This window comes from Mytilus edulis, chromosome 1 (assembly GCF_963676685.1).
Source record: "Mytilus edulis chromosome 1, xbMytEdul2.2, whole genome shotgun sequence".
In the NCBI taxonomy this organism is placed as follows: domain Eukaryota; kingdom Metazoa; phylum Mollusca; class Bivalvia; order Mytilida; family Mytilidae; genus Mytilus; species Mytilus edulis.
Window position 1 is genome coordinate 118,481,534 of NC_092344.1, and position 22,399 is coordinate 118,503,932.

Consider the following 22,399-nt stretch of genomic DNA (forward strand, 5'->3'; position numbering starts at 1 on the left):
ATGAGCTTGACTTGATATGGATCATATAGATATATTTTTATTAGTATTTGAGCTAACCGATATTATCGAGGAAAATAAAGGATTTTGAACCAGAACACAGTCCCAGTACTGCACAGAGAAATCACATTGCAATTTATTTCCCTCTCCGATCCCAGCCATTGAATATTGAACTAAACTTTGACAGAGAACGTCGACATAAGAAGTGTCCCGCGCTGATTATGTACTTTATTCCCAGAGGTTAAAACAAAAAAGTAATACTTTAATGGTATGTAAGTAGATATATCCTCAATTAAGACGTTCTGCTACCAAAATATCCCATACAATTTACCTCAAGTGAGTGAAAAACACCAAAATTTATATTAGAATCTCAATTAACGTGATCATATCTGAATAATGAACTTCAGCTGGAATGTTTTACTTCAATGTATATAAGATAAGGAGAAAAGGGAGATGTAGTGTGATCGCCTACACAAAAAAGGGAGATGTAGTGTGATTGCCTACACAAAAAAGGAGATGTAGTGTGATTGCCTACACAAAAAAGGAGATGTAGTGTGATTGCCTACACAAAAAAGGAGATGTAGTGTGATTGCCTACACAAAAAAGGAGATGTAGTGTGATCGCCTACACAAAAAAGGAGATGTAGTGTGATTGCCTACACAAAAAAGGAGATGTAGTGTGATTGCCTACACAAAAAAGGGAGATGTAGTGTGATTGCCTACACAAAAAAGGAGATGTAGTGTGATCGCCTACACAAAAAAGGGAGATGTAGTGTGATTGCCTACACAAAAAAGGAGATGTAGTGTGATTGCCTACACAAAAAAGGAGATGTAGTGTGATTGCCTACACAAAAAAGGAAATGTGGTGTAATTGCAAATGAAAAATAATGACTATCGTCCAGAGCCCAAATGTCGTGAAGGTGTGCCATATTCAATACACATCGAAATACATTGAAATACATTTAAGTTTACATCGTGTTGGGTTTTTTTTTTTTTTTTTTTTTTTTTATCATTTATCATACATTTACCTTATTTAGTTAACCTTCAGACTTCAGCATTCTTTTTTGATTTTTTTTTTTAAGGGGGGTGTTGTTTTTATATGTCATACTGTTTAAACTGTAGATATAAACAATGTATAGATATATATTGTGATTTAAAATTCCCTCATATTTTTTAAAATATATTATCCTATGAATCCTATTATCTGTGGTGAGACTTTATATATACAATACATTTATGAATAAACCATTGAATCTGAATCTGAATCATAATTAATTATTAATAGTTATTAGTGTGGCAATATAAGTAAAGTATACATTAAAATACACAAGCTTCCACCTTTGTTCTAACTAACTTGTAACATTTCACCGGTTAATTTGATATAAAATCGATATTTAGCAATGACTGGGACATCTTTTTAATTATATAACAAATAAATATGTATATCTACAACAACTACATATAGGATTAATTTTATGAGTAATTTAGGTACTTTAAAGATATTTATAAAATTGTCCAGTTTCGACTTAAAATCAATCGATCGAGAAAAAGGATATGCAGTTTTGTCACTGTTAATATGCTCTCTACAGACAGCGGAAATAATTAATGTATAACTCTTCATTTATGACATCCACAGAAGAAATATCATATTGGTTTTGATAATTAGGATTTTTTTTTACCTATAACTGGTGATTGGACATGTGGATAAGTTATCCGTTATGTTTGTGACACTTTACTACTGGACGTGATTGCTCGATGTACGCAAGTCCCGCCTTACTAATAAAGACCTAAACGTGAATCTTCTGCCGTCCTGAAAGCTGTCGTCTGCAAATGGATAGTAACAATTTATCTTACTCTCTGAAAGACGAAGGAAAGAGGGAAATGTATGAATCTTTTCACTACTGGGCCATCCAGAATTATGGGGACAGTGGAAAAACAAAAACAGTGACACATAAAAAGTACCAACGTATAACAGATATCCTGACAGGGGATGAGCCTCCGACGGCTGGAAATTCTAAATTCAGATTTTGGGTTAAAGCAAAAGGATTCCGTTTAGGACCTGTAGACGGGAGTGACCCATCAAGAACTTGCTTATATGTTCCAACTAAACCTGTTGTAAGTAGTGAAACTTTCAAATTTTAAAAAAATAAGTTGTTGCTTAAAAATTTTAATGATGTATATATAATTTTTTTTCATGTATGTATTTCTTAAATAAAACAAAATGAATACTTAAATGACTATTTCAAAGTTTTAACAACGCAATATGATAGTTATATATTTATATACTTTAATCCGACCACGATATCCTGAAGCTTACATATATGTTGTACTCAGTCGGGTCTCGACCAACTGCACAAAATCTCTCAGACTTTTTACGTTGTTTTGAAGGAAGCATCGATCTTGTATATATACAGGGCGACTATTTATTCAATACTAAAGTCCGAAATTAGTTTGACGGTCGACCGGACAGTAGAATATTATGTGTGTCTCATTACTGGACACTTCTGAGCCTTATAATGGCAGACATCAATATGACTGTCACCACTGCTAGGATTTTTGCATCCCGGTGATGAGAAATTTTGTCCCATTTAATACCTAAAATTCTCTCGAGAGTTTAAAAAATCCATGACTCGAAATTAAGTTCACGCTAAGACACTCTTAACTATATTATCCATCAAACTAAAAACTGACTGTGATACCACTCTCTCATCAAACTCCACTTTATTGATCAAAAACAAGATATATTTTAATGGATGCTTTAAGGAAACTATTTTCTTTGAAAGAATAGAAAGACAATATTACAAAAATGAATGAATATGTAAGTAAAATAGGCAGGTGTCTGCTGCAAACTGTTACTGGAATGATCACACTGCTCTCTTTGTCCTTTCCAATGCCATATTTGTTCATATTTATATAAGTCACATTAACACATGAGTTTAACACCCCGTCCCATAACAATTATATATTAAAGTTCTTTTTTTGCAAACTGTCAAAGTAAACCATTATATATTAAAAAAGAAAAAAATACGACTGATAATAAACATCTTTATAAACTATATAATGAAAAAATGTTTTACGATATATTAGCCAAAAAAACTTTCTAACTAACACGCATTTGCTGTTTTATTTCGTCAGTGTTATTTAGAATAATTCTTGCTCGTTTTGGTTTTATAGATTTTGTTACCTAGGAAACAGGTATATGTATCAGATAAGTAATTACAGTAGCTAACGATATATATTATAGCTATCACCTTTACGGACAGGTGCGCGGCCAGTCTAAGCTAATCGGAAACGCCTCGTGCTGATTCCTGGTTTCTGTAGGAGAAAAGATTACCTGCTACAGAACTCGGGCTAATTAGGCCCGCAGATTAATATTTGTAACAAAAGGAATTGTTAAGGCAGATATATAATTTTCGTGTCGTCAAATATGGTTGGAAAAGTAAGAAAGGATATTGAAAGCGAATGAATCAATGGATAGCAAAAATGATTTGACAAAATAGTTCATTAATGAGAAACCAGGGGACAAAAGCAATGATTAATTAGAATAGATATAACGGGACAAGGACTAAAAAGGAAGAATCAGAAGAAAATATTAGTAATTATTTAGATTCATTTCAACTCGAGGGCTTGTATCGATGAGAAACTTCTGGTATTGTCACATCAGCTAAACAACGCGGTTACCTTGCCTTTATGTTTCCATGGAAACTTAATTTCTATCATCCGGTAAACTCAGATGGGACTTCAAAAATAAATCGGTTTCTATCACCAGGGATACTCATCTCACTTCCGTGGTTTATCTTATTTGTCCCGTCAAAACCGGAAAGAAGATGATAGTTAAACATCCGTCCTTTTTCCTGGTTATCTATCCCGTTACAGTACAAATTCTCTTAACCTGAACTTTAAATAAACCACTTAAAATGAAAGAAAACCTCTATTACAAGGATGTTTTTTTAGAGAGATGAGAAAATGAAATAAATATATCATTTTTTTATATATGATTCCTTTGAACAACAGCAACAACAGAAACTAAAGCATAATATTCTTCAAAGTGTGAAGCTATTTATTTGTAGGGTTTGTGGTTTTGCAGATTTTTGATATTGTCACAAGTACGTCAATCTTAGCGAAAAACACAAAATTAAAGAAAAATCTGACTGAATCAAATAATTATTTCAAACTATTATTATGTTAAAATTGCAAAGAAAAACAAATCCGATTGAGTCATATAATTTTATAGTTGAAACTAATAATTATTTAAAGAAATTATAAACCATTCCAAAGGCAATGCTCTAACTATTACCAACCTTTCGTCTTTTGGTATTCTTTTATATGGTTTTTTTTTTAATTTATGTTTTGCGGAGAGGTGGGGGACAAACCGAAATACGACTAAAAAATAAACACTTTTTTAAAAATGTTATATTTTTTTAACTCAATGTTGTATTATTTTCTCTTAATTTTCAATGGAATCAAACCCTTTTTTTGAAATTTTTCCCTTCAGTATATTTGTTTCTTGAAATTATCACACCCCTTTTTTTTAAATAGAAAAAAGGGTTGTTACCTCAGAGTAAAAAAGAAATGAAGGGAGGACTTTACATACCGTTTTAAAAGGTATATAATAAATTATCTATTTGATGTTTTCACCCTTGAATCATATCTATATGTAAAGATTATTTAATATGAGATGAGTGGGTTAGTCAATGAAGTAGCAACCAAACAACACGAAAAACTATAAATACATATTTATTAATCTTAAATTAGGGGTTCGTGTTGTTTATTCTTTAGTTTTCTATGTTATGTCATGTGTACTATTGTTTGTCTGTTTGTCTTTTTCATTTTTAGCCATGGCGTTGTCTCCCTCTTTTTTAAATAATGTGAATTTTTATATTTTCATGCTTTTTGTTGCTCGCAGTTAAAGAATAAGACAAAACCACGTATAGGTAAAAGCAAGATAAAACACGTATAGCTGCTTTCAGTTTTGATAAGTCTATACACCGACGACGAGACATTAATAGTGTTTGTTTGACCATGGAAGTAATATCTAAATATTACTTCCATGGTTTGACTTATATACACTAAACAGACTGTATTTTTGTATCAAAAAATTATTCTTGCTGTTCAATTGAAATAGAGAACGGAAATAGGGAATGTGTCAAAGAAACAACAACCCGACCAAAGAGCAGAAAACAGCCAAAGGCCATCAATGGGTCTTCAACACAACGAGAAGATCTCACACTCGGAGACGGGCTTCAACTGGACCCTAAACACAAATGTGTTCTAGTATTTAAATCAAAATTGGTGATGCTGTATTATGACCATCAACGTTAACTATACCTTCCTACAAATGTTAAAATGCTGATTTGACTCGACAGCAACATTCGGAAGACCTGCATGTGTGTCATTTTTTCATAAATTGATTGAAACCTTATGTTTTGTATATTCAAATTGATATATACTTAAAAAAAAAAAAAAAAAACAGATTGTTTTTAAAAAAGTGAAATTTGTGTAAAAACTTATCCATTTTTTTTAAAAGAAATATAGTAAACTGACTTTCAGATAAAAATAGGATATTGATAATTTGTCTGTATAAAAAAAGAAAAGGAAATGTCCAACCTTCTAATTTCCCACACTAACTTCCCTCAGGATTTTAAACAAAACATTTTTTGGCTTTGTTAATGTGTTTATACAGTTCGCCTACGTCGTTAAATAATATTTTCCCAGATCTTATGAACGGCTAAAATGAGAAAGAATTTATCATTTTCATGTACATCATACTAAAACGTACTCCCGACAGAAGATAAAATCAGGATTGACAAAAAGAGTGACAATTTTTCTCTATTAAGTTTAAGCTTCGTTTTAATGACGTATTAGCTACTGAAACTTTGAGAAAATTTGCCTCAAAGGAATCAAGTTTCGTTTACGGGGCAATGTAGCCGCTTGTTCTCCGTTCCAATTTCCTTTAATTGTTTTACAACAATTTTGATGCGTCCCAGGACACTAGAAACACAATCCGGATTCACCAATCGGAGAAGACGAGACCCAGGAGTGGTACATTGTAATTCTTTCCTTAATCCATTGCTTAAACCGATCGTTATATTTGAACATAAAATCCTATATTACAAAACATACATTAAGGTATCAAAACTGGGAAATATTAAAATTCCTACCATTTGTAATATTACGTTGTGATATTAATAATGGTCATGGAATGTTTATTACCAAATCACAAGGAGTTTTCATTTCTAATTTGTAGCGGAAAAATAAAAAATACCCCAAACGGGTAATACCAAAATGATGATGGTCACTCTGGTTTTTAAATTAATATTTAATCATTAGTATTTCATATGGATTAGAATGACATACGATAAATGCTTTCTGTGAGAACTGAATGCAGGTGGATTACTTTGGTCCTTTTCATACTTTTGATTTTCTTTTTGTATCTTCAAGGTTTTTTTCTGTCGTTCTTTTTGTCTATTTGGTTTAGTAATTTATTATTTGTATAACTTTTCCCCTATTTTTTGACTTACTAGGTTTTCGGTGTCGTTTCTCCTATGTCCACATGTATAATGTATGAATAATAGTGTAGTCAATAGGTAACCTGTTTACCATTGGATGGACAGAATAATAGTGTAGTCAATAGGTAACCTGTTTACCATTGGATGGACAGAATACCGGAATCGAATACATGTAGAATATATAACCATAGCTGTCTTCACTAGAACGGAAATTTAAATATCCAGTAATGTTAGGAAGAACCCATAAAACCAAGAACGAATATTTTCTTTTAGTAAAGAAACAAATTATTATAAACTAACTATTGAGGTGTAAGGGAGGGTTGATATCTCACAAACCATGTTTAACCCCGCCATGGTTTTACGCCTGTCCCATGTCAGGAACCTATAGCCTTTGTAAGTCTTGAGTGGTTTTTTTTTAAATTTTGGTTCAATTATATGGTTCAGAGTTTTGTGTGATCCATTTCCTTAAACTAGTATACATTATTATTTCAGGGCTAGCTAAATCTCGTCTCTGGATTCATGATTTACTCGCTGATTAAAAGACCTATGTGGTTACCATGGTTCCCTGTAGTGTTAAGAAAAGAACAAATAAATTTTTCTGACATTCAAAACTGTGTTTTACCAATAAAAAAAATTGTTGCTTTTTTGTCTAAGAATAAAAAAAAAACAGATTCTGATTTGAAATGTTTTTCATTTAAAAATACTCCGTTCGTCGTGTTCTGCTGTATTACCATTCATGATATGTTATATTGCGCAATGGTTATTGCGACAGTCTCTATCATTTAAACTCCGCACAATATCCGATTAAAGAACATCCACATACACCCTTCCATCGTAAAACAATATGTAATGTGGGTTCTAGATATCTTACAAGTTTTTTCTCAACGTCTTTTTAACCTTCGGTCTTAATTTTGCATCATTACAGAATTTATTGTACAAAGCAATAAAGTTACATTAAAAAATACATGAAATTGACTTCATAAATGTTAAAATTGGACTGGATCATTTTATACTAGTAAAACACATGCCAGGTTTTAATAAGATTTGTCGAAAACACAATTTATATTATTTCCATGGGATACGTGGGCATTTCTGGTAATTTTAGACTTATTACAAAGACATTTATTATTTCTCCATAGCGACGAATTGAATTAAATAAAATTATAGGAATGAAAGAAGAGAAGTACTAAAAAGAGAAGAAAAATTCGATATAAAGAAAAATATCTATAAATGCTATAATGCAGCATATATTTGTGTAAACTAAAGTATAAATGTTTTTTGGTATATATCTAGGACTCTAAAGTGCGATGGTACTCTAAAGTGCGATGGTCACGCTAAAGTGCGATGGTCTACGCTAAAGTACGATGGTGTCTCACGCTAAAGTGCATTGGTTGTTTGTTAGCTAAAGTACGATGGTGTATCACGCTAAAGTGTGATGGTTCAAAGGGTAAGATTCGACGTATTAAAACATAGACGTTTACAAAGTCTTTTTGCAAAAGCTATTATGCTAAGATATAAAATATGTGATAGGCTTTACAATTTAGCGGTAGGCGTAAGTAATTGTTTCTAAATTAACAAGTCCGACCTAGTAATAATTGCGATAAAGGTTATTTATGTTTTGCTAATATTATATTTCATGTAAAATTCAATCAATTACTCGTAAGTCATAGACATGTGGTGTTAAAAATTGTTAATCAAATATTCCTAATATATTTACCGGTATGCTCATTTTTAGTTTGTATAAACAACGTGAACGTCATTATCGAACTACGTTCTTACGTCTATATTTTCCCGGACCATCGCACTTTAGCGTATGGAACCACGTTCTTTAGCGTAGACCATCGCACTTAGCGTGACCATCGTACTTTAGCGTCCCCATCGCACTTTAGAGTCCTACATATATAATAACACTATATTAACCTCTAACATTTCACCGAGTTCGAGACGATAGCATAATATACAGTAAAACTTACTTTGGTTATAATGTCACACACCCACCAGCAGCGACATTTCCAAAAGGGACCGTGCATCTTAAAACGTGAAATTTTTTCCCGATGATATTTTTTTCTGCCCCGCTCGTCGTATAGGACCCGCGGAATCCAGCTAAAACATCTTCCACGGTTCTTCGATGAAAAATTCTCCCTCGTAAAAACTTTTTTCCTGCCGGTCGACCTGCGGCCGCACTATATAATTCTTTAAAATCTGTAACAAATCAGTAGAGTTATTTGCCTTCAAATATAAAAAAGAAGGCTGACTAAAAATTAAAAGAATAATTATGGTGAAATGTCATTTGCAACGTACTTTGACTTATAATGGTTAACTTTTACAAACTGTGACTCTGATGGAGAGTTTTCTCATTGTCACGATTACCACATCTTCTTATATCTATTTTAAAGCTAATTGTGTTTTCCTTCCTTTTCTTTTTGCGTTTTTTTTCTTTCTTATTGTTTTGTAGTTTTTTCGAAATAAATAAACTTATTTAAACATGTGTTCCGTGCTACGCCTGCTACGTTTGTAAGTCGCCTTTCATCAGAGCCTGGATCCGCCCCTGACATTGCTGCGTGCATTTTAGTTTGAAATATGCAGTCTTATATATTTGCTACTAGATTGTATTGTTTCGTTCATTTATTCTATGAATTGCAAAGTCACAATTAAAATGGTCTATCTTAACCTACGAGTCATCCCACTTAGGATAATTCTTTTAAACATCTTCAGTTAAAAGAATAAAATAACGACTTTAATTAGAGCAGAATGGTTTGTATTAAATTCCATAAAACGTAATCTTGGTAAACAGGTAAAACCTTTGACAAACACCTCAATAAGATGCTGTCATCAACAATTTTAGGACGGTAATTTGATACTGATGTTTTCTGCAAAATTATATTTTCTAATAAAAATCATCTTCTAAAGGGATGATTGAGTTAGTTATACATCTTTGTTCTCTAATACGAGTGTATTTTAATTTGTCCGTCCGAGATCAATAAGAGCCTCTTTTATCTGACTTCAGGTTCCTTCAAACAGAGCTGGTTATTACTAAACTATTAGTCGTGGTAATAATGCTCCGTGGGATCGTATCGGGTAGCAGGTGATCTCAATCCGGGATCCAAATGAGTTTCAGCGCAAAACAATGACTTTGGGACATGAAACAAAACTGGCTATTGATATACGATGTGTAGGCTCATTTATTTGAGATTAAAAACAATAATATTTACAAAACAGACAGTCGTCTTAACAGGCTTGTCAATTTGTCTTTACCTGGAGCTAAAATCCAGAAGGGACACTCTATAGCTGTTATTTCACTGTTTATAAATCATATTACTATATCGCTAATAGAATATTATAAAAGGCCACACCAAGTAATATAACTATTAGAGTGTAAGAAGGTATGATTTATAATAGAAAGATTTCAATCGAGATCTCACATTCATTTTAATTGCATAATATAGTATTGTTTGTATCATTTTTTTTTCATAATTTAAGGGGTTTTTTTTCTAGTTAAAATTAATTTTATGTGTTTTGGAAGCATACTTTTGTTCTTTTACTGATAAAAGAATTCGGGATGGGTACCCCAAGAAAAGTTTATCCCGCTTAGTTATGATGCGCATGTCTCAGGAATGTGTTTTTCATCATCTGTTTGTATATTGTTGTGTGTTGTTATTGTATTTTTCGTGTCTACACTCTCAGTGATTCACAACGGTACAGAGATTTAGAGGTAATGTTTACAGCGTGGGTGCTTGTCCATTGTTGAAGGTCACATTGTCCATATTTTGGTGACCATACATATAAGTTGTTGTTTTACTGTTGTACATACATCACATTACATTGTTACCACTAGGAGTTTATTAAAACTTGGCTTTGGCTTCGCAAATACATTTGTTATATAAAGGGTGAGGAGATCATCTAGAATTCAAACCTTGTTTATTGTTGTACTCTATCTTGGTAAACATGGTTTAAATTATTGTTTTCTTGGTTTTTCTCATCATATAATAAGCATCATTTACTTTAAAGATTTTATTTAAAAGTTTAATGTTATTTATTTTTACATTTCATGAATGTTTTTTGTTGTGGTAAGATAGAAAAGAGAATACAGTATTACCAGAGTATGGAAGCGTAAGTTTTTGAATATGGTAATCATTCAATTTTCCGGTAAAAATGACAAAATCTTTTTCTCTTAGGAATCTGATGTTCAGTGGTTGTCGTCTGTTTATGTGCTTCATAAGTGTTTCTCTTTCTCGTTTTTATATAGATTAGACCGATAGTTTTCCCGTTTGAATGGTTTTACACTAGTTTTTTGGGGCCCTTGCTGTTCGGTGTGAGCCTATGCTCTGTGTTGTAGACCATAACTTAACCTATACTTGTTTACTTTTATAAAATGTGACTTGGATGGAGAGTTGTCTCATTGGCACTCATACCACATCTTCTTATATCTATTATCTACGATTCAAAAGACAGTTGTGATGGCTGGTCTGTTTTTGACTATTAACGAACGGACTCATTGTAGGAGGGGTCTTTATATGATGTTTTGACTAATCTAAAATCTTTGCCTTATATCTTGAAAAATACAATAGAAGTTAAACAGTAAAAATTATATTCAATACAAGGTTATATTTCAAGGTTATCATGGTTTTTATTTTGAATATGATTATTTTGTAGACAGATTCTAACAGTAATGATACTAGTAAGGAGTATAAACGAGTGGCCATTGTGGAGGATTTCTTTGACATCATATATGGAGTACACGTGGAGATGGATGGACGAGGAGGGAAACACGCAGGACAAAAAAGAACATATCGAGCGGTAAGTCAGAAAATATGTTTAGGTGTTAAAAATATTAGGAACTCAGTCATTACAGAGCATGCGCTCAATTTAACAATCAAACCTGTAACTAACCACACCAGTGATTTGGTTTGTCGAGACTCCAGCTGATAATATGAAGTGCATACGGTGCGTTGATAGAGTGAAATGATACTTTAGGGATATTTTATAGAAACATTTAATTTTAATAGGCTTATTTCATGAAAAGGCATCTTATAAACTTGTTAATGTTTGCCTGTTTGGTGTCTTGAAATTTGTTACTCTGCCCGAGTTCTTTTTTTTATTACTATGTTGCCAGAAATATCTTTTACTTTATTATCGATATTTTTATAAGAAATATATTTCAAAGCAATTTTAAACCCAAAGTTTCTTCAGCGCAATTATTCTCAGCGGACAGTCATCTCTGTTATAGCAAAAAATTAAACGAGTTCAACGGATTCAGAGCTAGATAAAACGGTTGAAAAGTGTTGATAACTTACATACTTTTTGTAAAAAAGAAATAAATATATTTTGATATTGATATTTATTGTTTAAATACTTTATTAATATTTGTCAGTAGAACATATATACCATTGTTAATAGATTGTGTTAATTGATGACTATATAATAACCGCTGAACTTAGTTCTATTGTTTTCTCCTGAATCTTTTACATTCTTTGAAGGAAGATATATTATTGTTAATAACTCACCATTTCTAAAGAGTTTTTTGCTTGGATTATTCTTGCGAACGAAGAAAATTAATATTTCACAAATAAAGAAGAGATTTTTTCTAGATTTCATAGGTTTTAAACTGTATATTGATCGATAGAGGTCAACACACATGGGTTTTATTGCGCGGAAAATACTTTCTATGAAACTGATTTTTTTTCACATGATTTCCAAGCACTTCGACCTGTAAACTACGCCAGCTCTTTTCCGAATAATCCAGCCGTTATAGGGAATAGACAAGAATTAACATTTAAAAAAAGTATGTTATAAAAAAATCATAGGTCATAAGTCATAGGAACTAAAGAAAACTGAATGTCAGAGCATTATTTTAAAAATTCATAGAATTAAAATGACAAAAAGGAATATTTCTTGGGCCACGTACACATTTTATTATTATCAATTAATGTTTTGTGAAGTGATAACAAAACAATTTCAAGGTCGAAAAGCCCGTTCGTTTTATGTAAAAAAACAACTAATGTTTCTATGCCAACAATTTTTACACATCCATGAGAAAAATATGTCCATGCAATTTGACTGGTGGTATAATTTCACAAAATATAACTATTCTGTATCAGCGTTTTAAAATCAGAATGACAGATATTAAATTTGATTCCAGCTTAGGATCTATACAGTTTATAGAATATGTTACAATTACATCAAGAATCTTTGAACGGCTTCTGTCGACCCGCTAATTAACTTTCCGGCTTTGGGCACCTGCATGTGTGTCACTACCATTAGCAGAAAGTGTTACGAAATTCAGAATATACCCTAGGTGGTAATTTCATTGCTAATCATCTACAGACATGTTCAAATTTGGTCAAATTAAACCCTGAGAATCGAACGACATGCCGCTGTCAACGAATTATTAAACTTTTACGTTTAATATATCTCATATCAGACAGTCGCAGTTTTATTGTAGTCATTCCGATTCACACTTACATTGATAGGTGTAAATAAATACTGTGGTTGATGAATGACATAATAGACACGTATTGGGTATCTGCAAGAGAAACGTAAACATTTTACTCGACAGAAGAGTACATCTGAGAGAAACACGAAAAAATTCTCTGGGTATAAACCATTTTCATTGATTTTTAAAAACTGAAGATTTTATTGATATTTTCAGGAAAGTTATGTATTGTCTATTAGTATTTACATATAGTCAATGACATCATTATATTGTCATATCTGGTAAAGTATTATATTGACAACTAGTAATACACTTTATTGACAAGTAGGAAAGTTCTGTATTATCACTACATTGATAACTAGTCAAGTACTATACTGATAACTAGTTAAGTGCTATATTGATAACTAGTAAAATAATATATTGATAACTAGTACCGAACTATATTGATAACTAGAAAAGAACTATATCGACAACTAGTAAAGTGTGATATTGACAACTAGTAAAAAACTATATTAATAACTAGTTAAGTACTATATTAATAACTAGTTAAGTGCTGTATTAATAACTAGTTAAGTACTATATTGATAACTAGTAATGTACGGTATTGACAACTAGAAAAGTACTGTAACAATAGACAACTAGTTAAGAACTGTATTGACATCTAGTTACGTACTATAATGACAAATAGTAAAGTTGACAACTAATAAAGATTTATATTGACAACTGGCTAAAGACTATATTAAAAACTAGTTAAGTACCATATTGAAAACTAGTTGAGTTTTATATTGACAGCTAGAAAGGTCCTATATTGACAACTAGAAAGGTCCTATATTGACAACTAGAAAGGTCCTATATTGACAGCTAGAAAGGTCCTATATTGACAGCTAGAAAGGTCCTATATTGACAACTAGAAAGGTCCTATATTGACAGCTAGAAAGGTCCTATATTGACAACTAGAAAGGTCCTATATTGACAACTAGAAAGGTCCTATATTGACAACTAGAAAGGTCCTATATTGACAACTAGAAAGGTCCTATATTGACAGCTAGAAAGGTCCTATATTGACAGCTAGAAAGGTCTATATTGACAGCTAGAAAGGTCCTATATTGACAACTAGAAAGGTCCTATATTGACAGCTGGTAGAGTACTATATTGAATGACAACTGGCTGAAAACTATATATTGAAAACTAATAGGGTACTATATCGAAAACTAGTAAAATAATGAAAACTAGTAAAGTACTGTATTAACAACTGTCAATATCTTAGTTGTTTTGTAACTTCGTAACTAATCTGTCGCATTGAATTGTAACCAGTGTAATATTCAAAAAAACTTTGAAGTCGGGAACAAATATTTCATTTCACTCTACTAAGACGAACTTTATGGTTTTGCACTTTTCCTGATTAGTAACAGTACACTCTTTAATAACTAGTATTTTGTTGCAGAATATATTATAGCTAGTTCTCAATAAAAATCGGATTATCTTTAAATTCGACAAATATAGCCATGATATTTTCGACACGATTTGCCTTATTTAGTTAGATAAGCTTATCATAAACAAAAGCGCCGATACATTTGAGTTCAACAAATTTTATCTTCTGATAACATGTCAGGGTGGAGAAAGTTTAACGGTTTATGAGAAAACTACTGAAAAAGACGACCGAACAATTTACATGGCTTCCATAACACATTTATCAAAATATGACTTTTCAACAAAAATAGCCCAAACGAGAATATTGAATAAGACGGATGATACAGGATTTCTTTTAATGCTCTTAACTCGTTATAATGGATTTTCTCATTCTTGAAATCAAATTTCTAAAAAACATTTCAAAATGCAATGAATTTGGTTACGACTGACAGTTACAGTAACGCATAAAAGGGGTAAGCACGACTGATTGTTTCATGACGGTTGAACATATTTGACAAGTGACGGCTAACTTTGACAGTTAATGTAGAACTTAGGACAGTCGCGACTGGCTGTCACACATAATGTAATAGCAGGAGACAACTGACAATGAATTAACATAACAGGTGATGACCGACTGTGACTGTTAAAACGCATTGCATTGACGACTAACTAACAGTTAACACGTTGACAGTGACAGTTAACACGTTAGCATTTGACCAGACTTTGACAGTAAACATATATAAAGTAGACCACACATTGTGACAGTTAACACATATTCAAGATGACGGTTACTGTGACAGTTAAAACATGTGACAGTTAACACATATCCAAGATGACGGTTGAATGTGACAGTTAATGCATAAGATAGTGATAAATGGCTGTGACATGTAACCGTGACACATGTGACTGGTGAAGACTGACTATGACGTTTAATAAATATTAAGTTTGTCTTTTGTTCACATTTTTTAATAGTGTGAGATAGTTTACATATTCTTCTATATCGCCTGCAAGATCTGCCATACTTTAAACTATGTATGTATATAGATGTGTACGTGGTTCTAGTGGACGTTTTAGGAAAAATCCTACTTTTGCATGCCGCATGATTAAAAGATATCAAAAGTATCGTGTTCTCATTAGTAACAAACTTGTTTATATCTAGATATATTTAAGATTGAAAATTATGATCAAAGATGACATTTTTTTTTATAATTATATCAGATAATGGACGTTGAAAATTTTCTTTTGCAAGACTATTTTTTTGTCCCTGAAACATTTGACAGACTGCACTCAAATTATATGAGAAATTTTGTTGACAAACTTTCTAACTGGATAGTTTCCTGAAGATCGATTAAAAACCTTCCAGGACATTTACAGAGAAGCCCATGAAATCCACGGCGGAAGCCTTTAGTCAAGAGATATTCATAATCAATAGATGTTAGAATGCTTGTAAATTTAGCCGAAAGTGAGATTTGAAGCTTTAGAATGACTCTAGAAAATTAAATCCATCAAACAACACAGGCCATTATTTCGGAATCTTTTTCAAGAACATTATTACAGAATGTTTTTCTTCAGTATGTTGTGTTTATCGGCCGCTTTCTATGTCTTTCAACAATTCTAAACTCGTAAATGTTCTAAAGGCAAAACATTTTTAGTACGAGTTCTTATATTCCGTTCTTAAGGCAAAACATTTTTAGTACGAGTTCTTATATTCCAAGTACAAATAATTTTTATCAAAGAATATTTCCACAAATATGAACTGTGTAACAGGCATCAGAGATTCTCAATCTATTAGATGACAGAAACTAACTTAACAAAGAAGAATATTAGAATGCTTGTAAATAAAAGATTTAGACTGGATTGACACCATTTCGCTACTGCGAGAACAAGAAATTAGAATCTGCGTTAGGCATTCTCAAAGATATAATGCTGTGAATTAGTTATTTTATCAACTTAAAATTAAGAATATAACTTGGGAGTGTATTGAAGTTTGGAGTGCTTTACTTATATCCAATGTATTGAGTAAAAAGAATATGTTTCAAACGCTTAGTCAAAAGTAAAACTGTTCAGTTTCGAATTAAGGTGTAAAATCGATGTAAAACTAAACTTTGTCATGTGAATCCTTTAATTCCATCAAGTTTGAATGTTTACTTTGTAGAATAATTATTTCAATAAGGTTTGTGATATTTTTTGTCGTCGTTGTCCCGTTCATTATTCCCTCTGAAGAATGTTTAGAACGTTAACAGAATACTAATCACTTGTTTTATTCTTGATCGCTGTTTATTTCATTGAGTTTATGTGAAGTTTGTCCGTAAGACGCTAGGAATACTCTATTGAATTATTTCGGCTCGTTTTACAAACATTTCAGAATTCTCTGTTGATTAGATTTCTGCGACAACGAGGAACATTTTACATTGCGGAGATGGGACAAATCCTCTATATTGAGTAGGACACAAACTGTTAATAGGAAATAGCAGAGGATTAACCGTTATTTATTAAAGAAATTTGGAGAGACTAAACAAGTTAAGAATAGGTTTTAATCGGTTGAATGACTGATCGTTTTAATTTGAAATTTTTAAAGTAACATCAGTTCTAGTGTATAAATTTCTGTCCCATCGCTAGGCAACCGTCGTCTGTCAACTTGTCGAATACGTTATCAAAACCGATACTGAGCGGGTGAATATCAAACTGAATCCAAGCTTATTTCACTAATGTCCGCCGATTGTAAACATGAACTGGTCTGTATCGTTTCTGTTGGAATATCTGTCACTGACGGTATCGTCAACTCAGGAACAATGTCTTTCACATTGACATGCTTCAAATTATATATGATTACCATATCATAAAACTATTAATGTAATAAAGCTATGATTGTAACTCCCTCAGGCAAAGTTTGCGTTAGACCTAAATTTTATTTTAGCCCATTTGGTTGTCTTTCTCTCAAATGTTTTAAATACCTTGCTGTTTTAGACCATTTGGTTGTCTTTCTCTCCAATGTTTTAAATACCTTGCTGTTCTAGCCCATTTGGTTGTCTTTCTCTCCAATGTTTTAAATGCCTTGCTGTTTTAGACCATTTGGTTGTCTTTCTCTCCAATGTTTTAAATGCCTTACTGTTCTAGCCCATTTGGTTGTCTTTCTCTCCAATGTTTTAAATGCCTTGCTGTTCTAGCCCATTTGGTTGTCTTTCTCTCCAATGTTTAAAATGCCTTGCTGTTCTAGCCCATTTGGTTGTCTTTCTCTCCAATGTTTTAAATGCCTTGCTGTTCTAGCCCATTTGGTTGTCTTTCTCTCCAATGTTTTAAATGCCTTGCTGTTCTAGCCCATTTGGTTGTCTTTCTCTCCAATGTTTTAAATGCCTTGCTGTTCTAGCCCATTTGGTTGTCTTTCTCTCCAATGTTTTAAATGCCTTGCTGTTCTAGCCCATTTGGTTGTCTTTCTCTCCAATGTTTTAAATGCCTTGCTGTTCTAGACCATTTGGTTGTCTTTCTCTCCAATGTTTTAAATGCCTTGCTGTTCTAGACCATTTGGTTGTCTTTCTCTCCAATGTTTTAAATGCCTTGCTGTTCTATACCATTTGGTGTCTTTCTCTCCAATGTTTTAAATGCCTTGCTGTTCTAGCCCATTTGGCTGTCTTTCTCTCCAATGTTTTAAATGCCTTGCTGTTCTAGACCATTTGGTTGTCTTTCTCTCCAATGTTTTAAATGCCTTGCTGTTCTAGCCCATTTGGTTGTCTTTCTCTCCAATGTTTTAAATGCCTTGCTGTTCTAGCCCATTTGGTTGTCTTTCTCTCCAATGTTTTAAATGCCTTGCTGTTCTAGCCCATTTGTTTGTCTTTCTCTCCAATGTTTTAAATGCCTTGCTGTTCTAGCCCATTTGTTTGTCTTTCTCTCCAATGTTTTAAATACCTTGCTGTTCTAGCCCATTTGGTTGTCTTTCTCTCCAATGTTTTAAATGCCTTGCTGTTCTAGCCCATTTGGTTGTCTTTCTCTCCAATGTTTTAAATGCCTTGCTGTTCTAGCCCATTTGGTTGTCTTTCTCTCCAATGTTTTAAATACCTTGCTGTTCTAGCCCATTTGGTTGTCTTTCTCTCCAATGTTTTAAATGCCTTGCTGTTCTAGCCCATTTGGTTGTCTTTCTCTCCAATGTTTTAAATGCCTTGCTGTTCTAGCCCATTTGGTTGTCTTTCTCTCCAATGTTTTAAATGCCTTGCTGTTCTAGACCATTTGGTTGTCTTTCTCTCCAATGTTTTAAATGCCTTGCTGTTCTAGACCATTTGGTTGTCTTTCTCTCCAATGTTTTAAATGCCTTGCTGTTCTATACCGTTTGGCTGTCTTTCTCTCCAATGTTTTAAATGCCTTGCTGTTCTAGCCCATTTGGTTGTCTTTCTCTCCAATGTTTTAAATGCCTTGCTGTTCTAGCCCATTTGGTTGTCTTTCTCTCCAATGTTTTAAATGCCTTGCTGTTCTATACCATTTGGCTGTCTTTCTCTCCAATGTTTTAAATACCTTGCTGTTCTAGCCCATTTTGGTTGTCTTTCTCTCCAATGTTTTAAATGCCTTGCTGTTCTAGCCCATTTGGTTGTCTTTCTCTCCAATGTTTTAAATGCCTTGCTGTTCTAGACCATTTGGTTGTCTTTCTCTCCAATGTTTTAAATGCCTTGCTGTTCTAGCCCATTTGGTTGTCTTTCTCTCCAATGTTTTAAATGCCTTGCTGTTTTAGACCATTTGGTTGTCTTTCTCTCCAAAGTTTTAAATGCCTTGCTGTTTTAGACCATTTGGTTGTCTTTCTCTCCAATGTTTTAAATGCCTTGCTGTTCTAGCCCATTTGGTTGTCTTTCTCTCCAATGTTTTAAATGCCTTGCTGTTCTAGCCCATTTGGTTGTCTTTCTCTCCAATGTTTTAAATGCCTTGCTGTTCTAGCCCATTTGGTTGTCTTTCTCTCCAATGTTTTAAATGCCTTGCTGTTCTAGCCCATTTGGTTGTCTTTCTCTCCAATGTTTTAAATGCCTTGCTGTTCTAGCCCATTTGGTTGTCTTTCTCTCCAATGTTTTAAATGCCTTGCTGTTCTAGACCATTTGGTTGTCTTTCTCTCCAATGTTTTAAATGCCTTGCTGTTCTAGACCATTTGGTTGTCTTTCTCTCCAATGTTTTAAATGCCTTGCTGTTCTAGACCATTTGGTGTCTTTCTCTCCAATGTTTTAAATGCCTTGCTGTTCTAGCCCATTTGGCTGTCTTTCTCTCCAATTTTTTAAATGCCTTGCTGTTCTAGACCATTTGGTTGTCTTTCTCTCCAATGTTTTAAATGCCTTGCTGTTCTAGCCCATTTGGTTGTCTTTCTCTCCAATGTTTTAAATGCCTTGCTGTTCTAGCCCATTTGGTTGTCTTTCTCTCCAATGTTTTAAATGCCTTGCTGTTCTAGCCCATTTGTTTGTCTTTCTCTCCAATGTTTTAAATGCCTTGCTGTTCTAGCCCATTTGTTTGTCTTTCTCTCCAATGTTTTAAATACCTTGCTGTTCTAGCCCATTTGGTTGTCTTTCTCTCCAATGTTTTAAATGCCTTGCTGTTCTAGCCCATTTGGTTGTCTTTCTCTCCAATGTTTTAAATGCCTTGCTGTTCTAGCCCATTTGGTTGTCTTTCTCTCCAATGTTTTAAATACCTTGCTGTTCTAGCCCATTTGGTTGTCTTTCTCTCCAATGTTTTAAATGCCTTGCTGTTCTAGCCCATTTGGTTGTCTTTCTCTCCAATGTTTTAAATGCCTTGCTGTTCTAGCCCATTTGGTTGTCTTTCTCTCCAATGTTTTAAATGCCTTGCTGTTCTAGACCATTTGGTTGTCTTTCTCTCCAATGTTTTAAATGCCTTGCTGTTCTAGACCATTTGGTTGTCTTTCTCTCCAATGTTTTAAATGCCTTGCTGTTCTATACCGTTTGGCTGTCTTTCTCTCCAATGTTTTAAATGCCTTGCTGTTCTAGCCCATTTGGTTGTCTTTCTCTCCAATGTTTTAAATGCCTTGCTGTTCTAGCCCATTTGGTTGTCTTTCTCTCCAATGTTTTAAATGCCTTGCTGTTCTATACCATTTGGCTGTCTTTCTCTCCAATGTTTTAAATACCTTGCTGTTCTAGCCCATTTGGTTGTCTTTCTCTCCAATGTTTTAAATGCCTTGCTGTTCTAGCCCATTTGGTTGTCTTTCTCTCCAATGTTTTAAATGCCTTGCTGTTCTAGACCATTTGGTTGTCTTTCTCTCCAATGTTTTAAATGCCTTGCTGTTCTAGCCCATTTGGTTGTCTTTCTCTCCAATGTTTTAAATGCCTTGCTGTTTTAGACCATTTGGTTGTCTTTCTCTCCAAAGTTTTAAATGCCTTGCTGTTTTAGACAATTTGGTTGTCTTTCTCTCCAATGTTTTAAATGCCTTGCTGTTCTAGCCCATTTGGTTGTCTTTCTCTCCAATGTTTTAAATGCCTTGCTGTTCTAGCCCATTTGGTTGTCTTTCTCTCCAATGTTTTAAATACCTTGCTGTTCTAGCCCATTTGGTTGTCTTTCTCTCCAATGTTTTAAATGCCTTGCTGTTCTAGCCCATTTGGTTGTCTTTCTCTCCAATGTTTTAAATGCCTTGCTGTTCTAGCCCATTTGGTTGTCTTTCTCTCCAATGTTTTAAATACCTTGCTGTTCTAGCCCATTTGGTTGTCTTTCTCTCTAATGTTTTAAATGCCTTGCTGTTCTAGCCCATTTGGTTGTCTTTCTCTCCAATGTTTTAAATACCTTGCTGTTTTAGACCATTTGGTTGTCTTTCTCTCCAATGTTTTAAATACCTTGCTGTTCTGGCCCATTTGGTTGTCTTTCTCTCCAATGTTTTAAATACCTTGCTGTTTTAGACCATTTGGTTGTCTTTGTCTCTAATGTTTTAAATACCTTGCTGTTCCAAGCTTTGAACTCGATCGAGTGTACCTGATGAAATTTATTCAGAAAAGCAGTTTTCAGAAAATTTGATCTGTGTAGTTATTTCTCTCATTTTGAAATCTTATCCTAAAATGTAACACTTGCCAACCATAGCCAAATGAAGTGTGTTGGTTATATAGTCAACAGAGCCATTTCATATAGCGTTTAAATGGTCATTGGCGTGACCATATCTGCTAGATCTTCCCCTTTTGTCTTGTGTTAGATTGAAACTATGAGCCGTTTACATGAAGGGACCCCATTGAAAACAAGCTTTAGAGCTTTCATGGGTTATCTCTGATAAAATATCCGCAATTTTGCACTCATAAAATGCCAATATATTTTACCATATATGTGTTAGTATTGTCGTTTGGTATCGTATTTATTGTGTATTGTAATTACTCATATGCATGCTTGATATTTATTTGAATAAAATATTATCATTATTATTGTTATGAATGTCTAGAAGATCGACGATAGATTTTTCTTAAACTTCTGTAAAAGACTTTGGGTCAATGCACTTTCAATTTTCAATATAAAAACTGGGGGTCACGGACCTTGGTTTTTTAATTGAACGTGCAGTTATTTTATATGGGTTTTATTGGGGAAACTTACACTTTTCCTAATTGAAGAAACATTAAACTTTGTTCAATATTTTTATAAATGATATCACTAAAGGCTTGGAAGATGACAACTCAAGTCCATTGGAGCTTATAAATAGTAAACTAGACTCCCTCCTGTTTGCTGATGATCTGCTTTTACTCTCAGAATCTAAGGAGGGTCTCCAAAATAGTCTAAATAAAATTTCCATGTTTTGTGAAAACTGGCAGCTTTCTCTAAACATAAATAAAACAAAAAGTATGGTCTTTTCAACAACAAAGCAAAAGCCTGAAACATCTATACTTGTATATAAAAACAAAAAAATAGAGAATGTTTTAGAATATCCTTACTTAGGTCTTCTGATTAAATCAAATGGTAATCTCAGTCATAGTACAGCTGAATTAACAAAAAAGGCAAAAAAGTTTTTGTTTTCTATTAAACATAATTATACTAATTCTCTTGGCAGCCTTCCTATCAGAGTGTCAAATATCTTGAGATCTACTGATCACGCTAAGACAGATTTT

The 22,399-nt window shown here is 33.1% G+C and overlaps 1 protein-coding gene across 1 annotated transcript in view; it reads left to right on the top strand.

Moving 5' to 3' along the window:
* Positions 1–1,315: 1,315 nt before the first annotated feature.
* The window catches only part of LOC139502847 (nucleolar protein 4-like), a 63,276-nt gene continuing 42,192 nt past the window's right edge, over positions 1,316–22,399 (top strand). Inside the window, exons 1-2 of the mRNA XM_071292478.1 lie at positions 1,316–2,111; positions 11,159–11,302. Coding sequence (XP_071148579.1) covers positions 1,827–2,111; positions 11,159–11,302 — 429 coding nt within the window. The 5' untranslated portion in view covers positions 1,316–1,826. The remainder of the gene's footprint in view (positions 2,112–11,158; positions 11,303–22,399) is intronic.